Source organism: Myotis daubentonii, chromosome 2 (assembly GCF_963259705.1).
Source record: "Myotis daubentonii chromosome 2, mMyoDau2.1, whole genome shotgun sequence".
Lineage (NCBI taxonomy): Eukaryota > Metazoa > Chordata > Mammalia > Chiroptera > Vespertilionidae > Myotis > Myotis daubentonii.
The window spans coordinates 107,093,438-107,109,997 of NC_081841.1; the positions used below are offsets into that span (position 1 = coordinate 107,093,438).

Below are 16,560 nucleotides of genomic sequence, written 5' to 3' on the forward strand. Positions count from 1 at the left end.
CCCAGTGATGCCAGAAGAGAAGGTGCTACCCTGTAGACCCTCTTCCCAGCTGCTTCTAACCCCAGGTCTCCAGCTTCCTGCTGGTCACTTTCACTCCAATCTCCCACCACTGCTTTTAATCCACACAGTCACCAAACCAAAGTTCTCATCTCCCCTTCCAACCTCAGTTAGCACTGCTTCCCAATGTCCTTCTCTTTGAATCCCCCCATAACTTTCTCGCTCACCAGGCTCAGGCATGTAAGATTTGACTTTCACTCATACCTCTCTCATCTCTGGCTCTGCTCAGAAACTACACGCTGCTTTCTTTTTGTCTTCAGAAAGTATCTCTCCTCTGTCCTTCCTCTTTTCCATTCACCTCCTCTGTCATCCAGCCTGGCCTTCAACGCTCACTCTAAGGCCACCACACCCTTCCTGATTCCCAGCGGGCTGTAGATGGCACCTTCTTTTTAGAACAACACTTCAGCATCTTTCTCCCCTCTCTAAGTGGGTTAATGGCTCTCCAGTCCTTTGGTTCATGTGCACCACCAGTGCTTACTGAATGCCTACTGTGTGCAAACATGGCCCCAGCCTAGCTCCATGTGCACAAGCAGCCATTAAATTCACTGCTTTCTAATCCAACGTCCTGTGTCAGTCACACGATCACACGTATTCCCGCCACACAGGAACCTCGCTCTGTTCTTAAAAGGTACTCCCTTCACTCTCCCTTCTATCCAAAGCCACATCTCCTAAGCCCAGTTCCAATTCCACTCCTCCCCAGCTATACCTTTTAATATTAGTACACTTCTCTGAAATCCCTCTGCCCTTACAGAGCTCCCTATTCTTCTGAATTTTCCCATCTCCACAAATAGATCTCAAGATAGAGACCGTGTTTAAGTTGAAGACACAGCATGTGCTAATGCATAAATGTCGTGTTTCAGGGCCCACAGGAAGTTTGGTGCCCAGAGTGCTGGACCAGGTCCCCCTGAGGGGTGCACACTGGCCATGGCTCTTGTCTTGTGTCCCAGAGGCAGATGTCCAACAGGGTGGAGGGAGGGGCTAGGGCTGAAGGCAGAGTTAGGGGCCTTGTGACAGTCTGGGGCTGAAGGCATCCCTCCAAGCTCAGCGGGATGGCTATGGGGTCTGTGTAGGAGTCAGAATTGATAGCTTGGAGGAGAAGCAGGCTGTAACCTAGAATAATTCCCTGACATCTGACATCCTTCATTGGAGAGTGGGTTGTTTCATGTTCAATAATTAAGTTTCTCAATGAAAACTTGTTAATGTCTAAAAACATGCAGAGTAGAGCGGATGGCAGTTATAATATGGGGCAAGGAGGCTGGCAGGATACATGAAGATTAAGATTTCTCTATGGAGCTCAAATAACCAAAACAAAGCGTTGGAAGTTTACTCAAAAAGAGGATTAACATCTGCCTATCTTTTTTAGGTCACAGGGAATAATAAAGTTTTGTTTGTTTATTTGCCTTTAAACCAATTCCTAAAAATTGGTATTGTTAAGCATTTTAAGATTCGACATGATAGAGTTTTCTTTATTGTTGTATGTATACTCACGGCCTAGCCCATGTTCCTTACTGCACAGACTGGCCGTGAGAACAGCGGTGCTGTCTTTGGTTCCAGTTTGGAGCATCTGACCTGCTTGAGCAGAGGCCACATGGAGGATACCTTGTAGGCTTGGTCCCCTGCGTCCGAGGAGCACTGTCACCTTCACAAAGTGGGCCCAGGGGTCTTACTCCCTCTGCCCGAGAGGCAGTTCACTGCATATGACCATGGACCCCGCCTTACAGTTAGAGACACAGGCTCCTGCCCAAGGACGCACAGAGAGTGAACCATCTATGTAACATTTGCAAAGAGAAAGATTCAAAAGGAAGGTAAAAAGTGGAGGAGGTAACAGATTAATACGGCAGACGTTATGAAGGTGGAATGAGCACGGCACAATCTGGGAGAACATTGCTCTAACCTCACGTGAGCAGGACAGGTGAGATGAGGAACTGGACGGCTGCACAGGAAGCCCCAGAGACAGAGCCTGGAAGAGGCCAGGCTGGAGTTAGGAGGCTGGGAGAGGTCTGTGTCCCTTAGGAAAGTCACTTGTCTTTCTTGGTCTTATTTCCTTATCTCTGACGTGAGTTAAGTAACCTGTGTTTCTCTCATTTAATCCATGCTTGAGTAGGGTAACTACAGAACTACATCAGTGCTGTAGACTATGTGGCATGTTGGTGAGCAATATGTACAGTTATATAGAGATAGGTATACACTCCACACACGTATATATGCACAGACACATGCATGTACATAAGTGTGTGCACACACTGGTACATGCACATATGTACATGAAAATGTACACACAGAGACATGTGCACACAGATTACAATGTGCACATGAACACACACATATGAAAGCATTGTGCATGCATGTTCACGCAAACTTTTCACACATGCAACAGACATGCACTATAAAATGTATACAGGTGCAATACCTGCACTCACACAGAGGCAGATATGCACACACATGTACATGTAACCGCTCACATTATGCACACATGTTTTCACTGACATGTATATGCATGCACAGGTGTGAACACATGTATAGGTGTGCACATGTGTGTATACAGCTTAACATAGGTGCATGTACATGTGCACACAAACTTATTCACACACATGAACATACAGGGCTGTGGAGAGCTCTGCAGCACATCCCACAGTGGGAAGTGTTAGGACAGCCATCCAATGACAGATATTCCATCCCTCAGGGACAATGACATCTGCCCCTTTGGCAGCTGGATTACAGCTCACCTGTACTACCCTATTATTAACAAGCATGTCCCCTTACAGGCTGGAGTCAGAAGAAATGGGAGACTGGAGCTTCCTGGGGAGACTGTTGGAGAATGCACAGGAGCACTCCACGGTCATTGGCAAGGTCTGGCTGACAGTGCTGTTCATCTTCCGAATCCTGGTGCTAGGAGCTGCTGTGGAAGAGGTGTGGGGAGATGAGCAGTCAGACTTCACCTGCAACACCCAGCAGCCGGGTTGTGAGAACGTGTGCTACGATAAAGCCTTCCCCATCTCCCACACCCGCTTCTGGGTGCTACAGATCATCTTCGTGTCCACACCCACCCTCATCTACCTGGGGCATGTGCTGCACATCATGCGTATGGAAGAGAAGAAGAAAGGGAGGGAGGAAGAGAAGCTGAAGGGAGGCAGCCTACACCTCAGACCCGATGGGCAGTGTGGGCCTAGGAACCACAGCCAGAAGGACAAATTCATTCTGCGGGACGACCAGGGCAAGGTCCGAATTGCTGGGGCCCTGCTCCGGACCTACATATTCAATATCATCTTTAAGACACTGTTTGAAGTAGGCTTTATCGCTGGGCAGTACTTTCTGTATGGCTTTGAGCTAAAGCCGCTCTACCACTGTGACCGGTGGCCCTGCCCCAACATGGTGGACTGCTTCATCTCCAGGCCCACAGAGAAGACCGTCTTCATCATCTTCATGCTGGTCGTGGCCTGCCTGTCCCTCTTACTCAACGTGCTAGAGATATACCACCTGGGCTGGAAGAAGCTTAAACAGGGCATGACCAACCACTATGGCCCAGACACCGCTGAATCCAGGGTGGGGGCAGCAATATCTGGGGATGTGATCCCACTCCCCTCCCACTAGGCCACAGACACTGGTACTTGGGGTGCCCTTCTACTACACGCTCTCTGTCTCTTCCCTGGGATGGGCAACAATCATCATTATTCCAGGGCCCCTCCACCAGCAACAGACTTCAACATGGCAGCGCTTTCCCAAACACAGGGGAAGGGCCACCCTGACAAATTCTACAATAGTAACCACCACCTGATCATGACAGAGCAGAATGGGGCCAACCAGGAGCCTGGGCAGCAGATTCTGTGAGGAAGGTCTCCCCACCTGTGTCTGCATCTTCCTCCTTTACCCCTCCAGGCAGCCCCTGCCAACCCCTCAGGAGGGCAGAGAGGCAGCAAAGATTCTGTCGTGTTGGAGAATGGGGACAGCAGCATCCCAGGAGAGAGCAGATTGGAAGTGACTCCTGATGAGCAGCAGCAGGCAGTGACCCCGCTGTGGAGATGCACATGCCACCTTTGCTGCCCACAGACCCCCGACGGTCAAGCAAGGCCAGAAAGGCAGCAACAGTCAGGCCAGACCCAGTGACGTGGCCGGCTAGTGGTGGTCTCCACCACTTTTCTAGCATCAAAACCAAAGTGCACTTCCATTGAGCAGCTAGAGAGCCTAGTGACAGAGAGCGCTGGAGTGGGGGGAGAAGACCACCCGAGAGGTCAGGTTTCTGTGTCAGTGCTTGCTGTCCTGAACGCTGGAGGTGGAGTGGGGAGGACGACAATGCTTTCTATGGGGATGGGGGCAAAGCGGTGCGCAGGGGCCGATGCCCTTTAAGGATATTCATGGTACCCAAGAGCCCTGAGCCAGGAGACCTTCTCAGGTGTTTCTGTCTCTGTGGCGGACTGTTCTGGGATGATAAAGAGGCAGGTGTCCACAGTCACTTCAGTTTGGGGCCATTGGGTTTTCTGTCCTGAGCTCTCCGGAGCCTCTGGGCAGCCCAGAAGGCCACAGCTGCACTTCGCCCTATCCCTGTTTGATACTTTTAACTCAGAGTTGAAGTTCATTTGGGATATTTGCCAAACTGCACTAAAAGGAGACTGAGAGCAAGCCTATGTGGTGTCATTTGGGATTCTGAAATTCCATGTGAAGCCCAGGATATCGAAGTGCAGGTTTCATGACAAATAACAATGAACAGCTCCCCCAGAGGCAGAGATTTGTGGGTGGTGGCACAGAGGGGGCTGGGAAGAAAGCAGGTGGAAACGCAGCCACACTTGAGATCACTTTTAACAAAGAAATGGAAGCAGTAATGTGGCAGGCACTCCTTTGTGTGGTTGTTTTTTTGTTTGTTTTGTGTTGTTGTTGTTATTTTCTGCTTTGAATTGTATGTATAGGTCTATATTTCCCACTTTCTCTCCTTCTAAAAAAATATAAGAAATGTATTACTATTACATGGATACTGACCAAAATAGTGATTATTTGTCCCTTTTCCCACCAGTAAAGATTTGAAATTTCTTTTAAAATAAATGCTGTGACTTCATGAGTCAGTCCATTACTATGAGAAAGTAAAAAATGAAATAAAAGCAGGGAAAAACTTAAATGCCTTTCAAATACTTGAAGTTCTAAAATGGGAGGTTAAAAGTTAACTGCTGCTGCCAGGAAAATTATTTTTACAGGTGAATGAATAAACTACACCTTTTTAACAGTGCAAATTAACTTCATGTTTCCTAACCATTCTTTGTGAACAGCCCAGTAGCTTTCTAAAGTGTAAATAAAAGTGTGTGGGTTCACTCCCTGTGTAAGTGCATGTGTCATTTTGTGTGTGTGCCTGATTTGTCATCCACACGGACGCTGCTGTGACAGGGAAGGCTATTTGCGTGGGTGTGTGGCTAAAAGATGACAGAATTTCCTGTCCTGCGCACACGCTGTTCTGTCTCAGCCAGTGTCTGAGCCGATGAGCAGTGGTGGTGCTGAGTGTGGTCCTCATCACACTTTTCACCTCCAACAGCCACCGAATGCAGTTCTTATTCAGCAGAACGCCACCCACTGTCAATTTGATCTGTTTCTTTTTAGGAATCCCTTTACTTTTCTGATGATTCTTTTTGACCCGCTAAAAGTCTGTTTGAAGAAACTGTGATTCCTGTCTTCAGATTAACTCAAGCAGCTAGTTCATTAGTGCATTCAGCTGGCTGTGGTATGGGCTGGACCACCTCTCCAGCTTGAACAATGCTCACCTCCCATACATGGCCTGTAGCCTTTCTCAAATGGTGCGTCTCAGTACTCTTGAGGAAAGTGTGCCATTTTTGTGGTATGAGTTATGTCCTTAAACAGGGTATCACCTCTTTCATATCAAAAGGGTACACCATAATATCCTCAGCAATAATATACATTTCCATCATAATGAATTTTAAATACAGTACATTTGACAAAATTGATTGATGATCAAGCATTTCTCTTTTCATGAGTTCTGGAGTCTGAGAAGCAATTTTAACATTACAGAAAGCATTAATAAATGAATTCTTTAACTACAAAAGCAAGATCGCTATATTGTTGGCTGAAAGACTATTTTTTTATCACTACCTTTATTAGACAGAGATGTGGCTAGCTGGGATAAGACCCCAAACAGCTGACAAGAATACTAACAATTTGTAACTTATCCATTTGCCAAATCCATCTAAAGCTGATAAGAATTCTGTCCTATTCATTTGCATTGAAGACCTCACGCAATTTAAGTCTATTTTTAAATGCCTTTTCAAAATTGTCTGGGGAAGCATTCCCTAATGAAAAACTACTTGGAGATTAAACTGCTATTCACTTGTGCAAACAGAAACAATGGCTCCAGAATTTTTATGTTAAATATGGGAACCAAGCTCCACTCAAACATCCAGGCAGTTGTATTTGAGAAAATATGAGGTTGACTGGTATAAGACCAAAAACCAAGAATATGCCAAGTTCTGATACCAGCCCAGCCTCTAACTTGCCATGCCAGCTCTAAAATGAGTCGCTTATGGAGAGAAGGAGAGGAAGGGTGAGAAGAGTTGGTGTTACTGCCTAGAAGTAAGATAGAAGACTGATCCTCATCTCCCCTCTGTGCCTCAAATAGACTGGGACCAAATCTACCTGGATCATGGTTTGGCACATAGTAGGCACCTCACAGTGAACCCATGACTGAGTGAATGAATGAATGAATGAACGAAGCTTGGATTCTGCTTGGCCATCTAAACTTCATTTGACATAGATTGAAGCATCAATGAATATGATATCAGAGAAGGATGTCCCCTTGCCAGACTGACTAATTCTGTCTGTAAAATCAACTTTACTGATATATAATTTGTGTTTGCCACATGGATATGCCAAAAGTGTATCACCACAGTCAAGAACATTTCTATCACCCCAAAAGGCCCCTGTGCTTCTTCTAGTCAATTCTCCTTCACCACCAACTTCATGCAATCACTAATCTGCTATCTGACATTATTGATTAGTCTTTTCTAGAATTTCATGTAAATGGAAGCATACAATATGAACTCTTCTCTATTTGTTTTTTTCACTTAACATAATGTTTTCAATATTCTTATTCATGGTTGTGAGTTTTAGTAGTGTTTCTTTTATTGCTGAGAATACCATTATTTGTCCCTTCACCTGCTGATGAACTTATGGGTGGTGTATTAGGGTTCTCCAAAGGAAACAGAAATATATATACATACAGTTGGTCCATGAACAACACAAGTATGAACAGTGCAGGTCCACTTATATGTGGATTTTTTGGCAATAAATACTGAAAATGTATTTTCTCTTCCTTATGATTATTTAATAACTTTTTTTCTTGCTGACTTTATTGTAAGAATACAATATATAATACATATAACTTACAAGATATGTGTGAATTGACTTTATATTATCAGTAAGGCTTCTGGTCAACAGTTAAATTTGGGGAGAGTCAAGTTATATATGGATTTTCAACTGCTCGGGGGATAGATACCACTATCTCCCATGTTGTTCAAGAGTGAGCCAGTGGTATAAGTTCCAATTCAAAGGCCAGTAGAAACCCAGGTAGACCAGTTGTATCAGTTTGAGCTGAAGGCAAGGGAAAGGCCATTAGGCAGGAGAATTTCCTCTTACAGGAGAGTCAGCTATATTGTTCTTTTCAGGCCTTCAACTGATTGGGGCCCACCCACATTAGGGAGGACAATCTGCTTGACTCAGTCTACCAATTCAAACGTTAATCTCATTCAGACATACCCAGAAACATGTAAGATCAGATATCTGGGCACCCCCTGGCCCAGTCAATTTAACACATGAAGTTAACCAACCCAAATGGTGTCCAGGTTAAGGACATTTGTGTACAAGTTTTTATGGAGACATATTTCCAGTTCTAAGAATGCAATGCTGAGCTTTACAGTGAGTGCCTATTTAACTTTCTAAAGGAGCTGTAAAGTGTTTGCCAAAGTGGTAAATAATAGATTGGGAAACACCACTAATGGAGTAAAAGAATTTAGGTAGAGCTGCCTAATTCTTTTCAGATAAAGGAACATATGTAGAGAAATATTTTTTAATATACTTTTTAAAAATTGATTTCAGAGAGGAAGGGAGAGGGAGAGAGAGAGATAGAAACATCAATGATGAGAGAGAATCATAGATCAGCTGCCTCCTGCACGCCCCACACTGGGGATCGAGCCCACAACCTGGAAATCAAACCATGACTTCCTGGTTCATAGCTCGACGCTCAATCACTGAGCCATGCCGCTGGGCAGAAGAGAAATATTTAACATTTATACTGAAAATAGAGGAATCGTGAAATATACACAAAAAGATCTGAGTTTTTTACATGCTGTTTTTAAATTCTTACTTACTTGATTACATATTTTGGCCATTAATTCAGTGGAAAAGAAAAGTCTTTCAGGAGCCTGGGTGTGTCAGGTATTTATGCCATAGCAATGCTGCCTAATAAACAGTGGTGTACAATAAACATTTGCTTCATTTATAAGACTACAGGGTCCATCTTATCTGGGATGGACTGTTTGTGTTCATTGGGACTGTGGTCACCTGCAGGTTGGCCAGTTGTCCAGGCAGTCTTTTTATTCTTCTTCTTTTTTTAAATCTTCACCTGGGGATATGTTTTTCATTGATTCTAGAGAGAGAAACATCGATGTGAGAGAGAAACATTCATCGGCTTCCTCACACACACGCCAACTAAGATCAAATGTAGTTCTCCAGTGCAGAGGATGGTACTTTAACCACTGAGCACACCAACCAGGGCTCCAGGCAACCTTTTTATCCTGACCAAGCTCACACAGAAGTTTAACAAGTTGCTGGCTTTTGGTGACATATCACTGGCAGAGACTTGGGCAGCTCTGCTCTATTCCATGTGCCCCATCTCCCAGAAGACTGACCAAGCCATGCTCTTGAGGGGAGGAGGAATGGGAGGGGAGGAGGAATGGGAGGGGAGGAGGAATGGGAGGGGAGGAGGAATGGGAGGGGAGGAGGAATGGGAGGGGAGGAGGAATGGGAGGGGAGGAGGAATGGGAGTGGAGACACACCAGCCCTTTTCCAAGCTTCTGCTTGTTTCACATGTGCTAACTTCCCATGGCCAAAGCAAGTCACACATGCCACCAAAATCAGAATTAAGGGATAGGGAACTAGCATCATTTCTTTCTTCAGTGAGAATTACAGACTCACATGGTAAACAACACAGCTGCAGGCAGGGGTCATTAATGAAATCAACCTGCCACACTGGGTATAATACATTTACTATAATGATACCAAAACATCAAAAGTCCTTCAAGAAAACAAAGTCATCAAGAGGCCAATTGCTAGGATACAGAAGGAGGGCCTTCTCCCTCTGTGTCTCTGTCAGTGCAGCTGGTTATCCTAAGAACTAGATCCGCAGTTCTAGAAATTTAACCTGCACTAGAGTTGCTGAAGATGCTGCTTCTTTTCTTTAAATTTGTTTTGCCCAATATTTTAAGCACTTGAAAGAGTATATGTAAGATCTGTCTATCCAATGTAAAGAAGAATAAAAGCTGAAAACTCAAGTATCCCGCATTTAGATTAAAAAATAAATATTACTGTCCTAACCGGTTTGGCTCAGTGGATAAAGCATCAGCCTGGGGGCTGGGGGGTTCTGGGTTCGATTCCAGCCAAGGGCACATGCCCAGGTTGTGGGCTCGATCCCCAGTAGGGGGCGTGCAGGAGGCAGCCAATCAATGATTCTCTCTCATCATTGATTTTTCTATCTCTCTCCCCCTCCCCCTTCCTCTCTGAAATCAATAAAAATATTTAAATAAATAAATAAATATTACTAATACCTACAAAGCTCCCATTTGCCTCTTTGTCATCACAGCACACTTCCTCCACATCAGAGGTAACTTCTATCCTAAAATTTCATGTTAATAATGCTCTTGGTTTTTTTTTATGGTTTATATATGCATGTATCCCTAAATAGTAAATATTGTTTAGTTTTTTGTTTACAGTTGACCCTTGAGCAACACAGTGGTTACAACCACCCATCCTGTATAGTCAAAAATCCACATGTGATTTTTTGATTACCTAAAACTTAACTACTAATAGCCTACTGTTGACCAAAAGTCTTACTGATAACATATAAAGTCAATTAACACTTATTTTATATGTTACATGCATAATTTACTGTATTTTTATAATAAAGTAGCTAGAGAAAAGAAAATCATAAAGAAGAGAAATACACTTACAATGCTGTATGTATTTATTGAAAAAATTGTATGTATAAGTGGTCCCACAAAGTTCAAATGCATGTTGTTCAAGAGCTAACTGTATTTTGGACTTAATGTAAATAGAATCAGTGCATATTCAGTCATGTACTGCTTACCGATGGGATATGTTCTGAGAAACGTGTCAGTAGGCAATCTTGTCATTGTGTGAACACACAGAGGGCACTTACACAAACCTAGACAGAATAGCTTACTACACACCTAGGCTATATGGTCTAGCCAATTGCTCCTGGGCTACAACCTGTATAGTACATCTATACTAATAAAAGGGTAATATCCTCATTAGACCGGATGTCTTCCGGACATCCTTCTGGACGTCCTTCCAGACAAAGCCACAGCAGCTGCAAGGACCAAGGACCAGCAGCCACATCGGTTGTGAGGGCCAAGGGCAGGCAGTGCGGGAGAGGCTGCAGCATGGGCCTGTCCAGTGTCGTGGTCCCTTTTGCAGAGCCGCAGGAGAAGGTGGCACCACGGGAGAAGGGAGAAGGGAGAAGACTGGCACTGCAGCCCCGTCTGCAGAGGCAGCGGGAGAGGGGGTTGCCCGGTCCCAGTCCCAGTGCTGCCCCTTCCACAGAGGCAGCGGTGCAGGCCCAGTCCTGGCGCCACGCCTCTGCAGAGGCTGGACTCGGTGCAATCTGCTGTGCCTCAACCTCCCACAGCCCCTCCCACAGCCAGCCTGACCCCAGATCGGCCCCCACCCTTCAGTGGGTGGGGGGCTGGGCAAGCGCTAAGATGCAAGGGCTGAGAGCCAGCAGCTGCAACGGTCAGCAGTGGAAGCAGCAGCAGGGTGATGGGGGCAGCGCCTTCCTCTGATCGGCCTGGTCGCCTCCCACAGAGGAGGACATCCCCTGAAGGCTCCTAAACTGTGAGAGGGGGCAGGCCAGGGTGAGGGAACTCCAACCCCAGTGCACAAATTTTCGTGCACCGGGCCTCTAGTTACTATATAAAAAAACACAAGATTAAATCAAGGACAAGATAAAATGTAATCAAGAGACATGGTAAACACAAGATGTATGAAACTGCTGCTGGCATAACACAGCTACTGTTTTACAGCAAACTTTTTTATATGTAGAAAGAGCACACTCTAAACTAAAAATAAAAAGTATAGTATAGTAAATACATAAACCAGTAACATGTCATTTTTTTATTATTATACTAGAGGCCCGATGCACAAAATTTGTGCAAGAGTAGGCTTTCCTTCCCCCGGCTGCTGGCACCAGCTTCCCTCCAGCCCCTGGGATCTGGGCTTCCCTCGCAGCCCCAGCTTCATCCGGAAGGTTGTCTGGAAGGATGTCCAGAAGGACGTCTGGTCTAATTAGCATATTATGCTTTTATTGTTATAGAAAGTATTATGCACTGTATGTAATTGTATGTGCTGTAATTGTATGATTGGCAGCACAGTAGGTCTCCTTACACCAGTATCACCACAAACACATGAGTAATGTGTTGTGCTACATTTTCTGATGACTAACATCACTAGGAGATAGGAATTTTTCAGTGCTAATATAATTTTACTAGAGGCCCAATGCATGAAATTCATGCAAGGGGCTTGGCCCTTGCAGCCACAGTGGCTGCCTTTGGCCCTTGCAGCCCCAGCTTGGTCTGGAAGGTTGTCCAGAGGACACCTGGAAGGTCATTTGGCTGTCAGGTCTAATTAGCATATTACGCTTTTATTATTATAGATAGGACCACCTTTGTACATATGGTCCATTATTGACCAAAATGTCACTATGGGTCACATGTCTATATATTCTATTGAAACTTGCTTTTGCTTCTTAAAATTATGCATCTAAGAGTTATCCATATTGTTGACTTAAGCTGCAGTTTGCTCATTTTTATTGCTGTGCAATGTATTGTACTGCTACATTCATTGCATTCATTATCTGTTCTACTTCTGATGGGCATCCATGTTGTTCTCAGCTTTAGGATAACCCTATATAATAAAAGTCTATGTGGTTGTGACACCCTCACGCCGTGACACCCTCACACCATAACTAGCAATCACCATTCAATAAGGGACCACATGGGTGCACAGCGGGTGGGGCTGCATGCATGGCAAGGCATGCACGGGTGGGCGGGGGCTTAATGCTGTGTGCACAGCACGGAGGCGAGTCCTGCGGCTCCACACGGCGCAGAAGTGGGACCTCTGGCTCCGGCCTACCACTTTGGGGCAATCCATCGAGGAGCCCTGGATGGGTGGGTGGGGCCTACATCTTTGGGGCGATCGATTGTGGGGCTCCCGCACTGTGAGAGGGCACAGGCCAGGCTCGGGGACCCACTCCCGAGTGCACGAATTTCATGCACCGGGCCTCTAGTATAACAATAATGCTGTAAACATACTTGTGCATGTCTCCAGGGCTCATGTGCCAGCAAATCTCTATACATTGAGAGTAAAATTGCTTTGCTATTTACAAGTTTAATTGCACTAGGCAATACCAAATTTTTTTACAAAACGATCACAAGCTAAAAATAAATAGTATTTGTAATGAACAGTAAAATACTAAGAGAATATTATGAATAGCTTTATGTCAATAAATTTAAGAAATTAGGTAAAATGAAAAATTCCTAGAAAAATATAATTACTAAAACTGACTCCAGAAAAAAACAAATCTTAATGCTCTTATAACTATTAAATAAATTGAACCAATGGCTAAAAACCTTGCTACAAAGAACACACTAGGCTCCAGCAGTTTCACAAGAGAATTCTACTAAATATTCATATAACATTTTAATCCTATATAAACTTTTTAGATTTATCATATTTCTCATTTCTTTCTTGCATCTCAGAACTTTTTCTGCTTTCTGAAGTATTTACATTATAACTTTTTCTAGTGAAGTAAACACTCAGTTTTTATTTATCTAAAATATATTTCATCCTTATAATCTCAGGATAGTTTCAATTAATATAGAAATTTAGGCTAATGGTACTTCGAAAATGTCATTCCTCAGTCTTTTGACCTCCATTATAGTGGTAAAAACAGTGAACATAAGTTGAATTGTTATAGCATTTAAATTAATCTCTGTTTTCCCTATAATTGTTTTTAAGAATTACATTCTCTTTACTTAGATGTTTAGCACTTTTATTGTGCTGAATTCATACATAGATTTCCTTTTTTAATTTCAGCATCCTAAATGTGAGGATTTCTGTCCCTCATCAACATTAAAATTTCTTAGCCATTATCTCTTCAAATATCACCTTTTTACTTTTGGATCTACAATTAAACTTATATCAGACATTTTCTTTTTTTGTTTTTACTTTATTTTTATTGTTGACACTATTACAGATGTTCCCCATTGTCTCCCACTTTGTCCACCTCCACCCAGCCTCTGTCCAGCCCCAGCCCTCCCTTCCCCCTGGCCATCACCACACTGTTGTCTGTGATTTGGATTATGCATTTATGTTCTTTGGTTCATCCCTTCACCTTCTTTCATCCAGGCCACCCAACTGATCCCTTCTCCTCTGACAGTTGTCAGTCTGTTTCATGAATCTATTCCTGTTTCTATTTTGTTCATCAGTTTATTTGTTCATTATATCCCATATATGTGAGATCATATGGCTTATTTCACTTAGCATAATAATCTCCAGGTTCATCTCTGCTGTTGCAAGAGATAAAATTTCCTTCTTTTTTATGGCCACATAGTAGTCCATTGTGTACATGTACCACACCTTTTTTATCCACTCCTCTACTGATGGTCACTTGGGCTGTTTCCAGATTGACTCACTTTTAGCTGTGCCTGATCTGCTAGTCAACCCACCCACTGAGTTTCTAACTTCAATCATTGCAATTTTCAGTCAAAGTTCTATTTTGTTACTTTTTTAGTCTCATAAATCCATTTTGATTGCCATATAATAATCTCTTTTATTTCTTCAAACATCCATGTTATGAATCTACAACAATGGCACCCAGTGCATAGCTGCAAACCTGGGAACACCAGTCCCCAAGCGGCGCGAGCACGCGGATTCGGAGGAGCTCTGCACGTCCTCACGGAAAGGAGAGAGAGAACTACATAACCAGACACCCAGAGAAGAGAGATCATGGGGAGACAAAGAAACAGCCGCATATGGAAGAAAAACAGGCACACAAGAAAACGAAATGGAGGCAAGCAACCTGTCAGAGAAAGAATTCAGAGAAATGGTCATAAGGTGGATGAAAAGAATGGAAGACAAATTCAACAATATGTATAAGAACCAAGAGGAAATGAAGAAGAACCAAGAAGAAATGAAAAATGACATCACTGCTATAAAGAACTCAATAGAAAGCATCAACAGTAGACTAGAAGAAGCAGAGGACCACATTAGTGAGCTAGAAGACAAGGTAGGAAAAAATACCCAAGCAGAGCATCTTCTAGAAAAAAAAATTAAAAAGCAGGAGGAGAGCCTAAGAGAACTCTGGGACAACATGAAATGAAACAACATCTGCATAATAGGGGTGCTAGAAGGAGAGGAAACTGAGCAAGGAATAGAAAACCTGTTTGAAGAAATAATGACAGAAAACTTCCCTGATATAGGGAAGAAAAACTCACATAAATCCAAGAAGCTCACAGAGTCCCAAACAAAATGAATCCCAAAAGACCAACGCCATGTTATGCTTTCACATACTAAATTCCAGTATCTTCAGTTTTTATGGATCTGTAGCTGTAATTTCTCTCTGCTGACACTCATTGTTTTCTGTGCATTTACTGATATAATTTTTGTGAGCTTTTCTTCTTTAGAACTTTTTGTGTTGGAATTTTTTGAGGTCTAGTTTTGAGTTCTGGGGGAGCATTCCTAACTCAGGAATACTTGGATATCTATATCTATATCTCTATATCTATCTATATTTATATCTACATTTTTATTTTATTTTATTTTTAATATATCCTTATTGTTGAAAGTATTACTGATGTCCAACCCACAATTTACCCCCACTTGCTCCTCCACCCAGATCCCACCCCACCCCAGGACTTCACCACCCTATTGTCTGTGTCCATGGGTAATGCATATATGCATATAAATAGAGCTGCTATGTCTCCTGGAATTGGTAGAGTGGCCTTGTGTAGCAGGTGACCTATGGTCCCAGTGGCTCAGCCTCCCCAGTCACCTGAAATGGGCATTCTAGGTGCACCCCTGTGTAGGCTGTGTGTACAATCTTGCTCTAGTTGAGTCTTAATTACTGTTAGCATCACAGGAAGGAATTGACCTCCGGGCCAATTGGCTGTGAGGACCAGCTGCAACTGCAGTGGAAGAGCTGCTGTGCAGGAGACACCCCTATGGAGCAAGACTTGCTTCAGTGGGCTATGGTGCTCGCCCAGTCTGCCCCTTGAATGTATTGCTCATGCATGTGGTAGGGTTATAATCTGGTGTGGTCTGAAGCTGAACACTGGGTACGTTGGCTCTGGAGCCTCCAGGGAGGTGCAAAGTCAGCCACTGCCAGTGCCCTGCATGGGACCATCTGGCACCAGCTATAGAGTGATCTGCAGATGGCTGTTAACTGTGTTGGGCTTGGAGGTGCCCAGGAGAGGCCAAGTTGTGAACCTTGGTAAGCTGCTGCTAGTGCTGGGCCAGGGGCCACTTATAAGAGAAAGAACTAACTAAAATGGAATCAAGGAAACTACTAGATACAGATTCCAAAATAATGGTTGTAAGGATGCTCAAGGACATTAATGAGAGCTTCAAGGAACTTAGTGAGAATGTCAAGGAAATCAATGAGAACATCAAAGACATGAAAAGGAACCAGTCATAAATGAAGGATACATTAAGTAAAATGAAAAATAATTTACAGGGAATCCCAGTAGAGGAGAGAATGCTGAGAATCAAATCAGCAGTTTGGAATGTGAGGGAGCAAAACACACCCAATCAGAAGAGCAAAAAGAAAAAAGAATCCAAAAACATGAAGATAGTATAAGGAGCCTCTGGGACAACCTCAAGCAACCAACATTTGCATCATGGAAGTGCTGAAGGAGAAGAGAGAGAGCAAGAAATTGAAAACCTATTTAAAGAAATAATGACAGAAAACTTCCCCTACCTGGGAAAAGTAGGAAAAAAAAGTGGGGACATCTGTAATACTCTCAACAATAAAGACATAATCATCATCATCATGTCATACATGGGTGTTGGACCAGCCCGTTCCACACCTCTGCCCCTCCTATCAATCTCAATGTGCTTTCTTCATGAATTCTCTAGTTATAGGACTTCCATTCAGCCAGATTTCAGGTGGTTCTGAATGATGGTTGTTCTGTTGTTTAGTTGTAATTTTAATGTGGTTGTGGG

At 43.6% G+C, this 16,560-nt stretch overlaps 1 protein-coding gene across 1 annotated transcript; it reads left to right on the top strand.

The window, feature by feature from the left end:
- Nucleotides 1-2,833: 2,833 nt before the first annotated feature.
- LOC132226278 (gap junction alpha-3 protein-like) lies at nt 2,834-3,960 on the top strand. Its single transcript, XM_059681059.1, has one exon. It carries the CDS (start codon nt 2,839-2,841, stop codon nt 3,646-3,648), a length of 810 nt encoding a protein of 269 aa, XP_059537042.1. The 5' UTR covers nt 2,834-2,838; the 3' UTR covers nt 3,649-3,960.
- Nucleotides 3,961-16,560: the final 12,600 nt, after the last annotated feature.

Bases quoted from the DNA above. Each gene is read 5' to 3' on its own strand.
- LOC132226278 (XM_059681059.1), top strand. From the start codon at position 2,839: ATGGGAGACTGGAGCTTCCTGGGGAGACTGTTGGAGAATGCACAGGAG.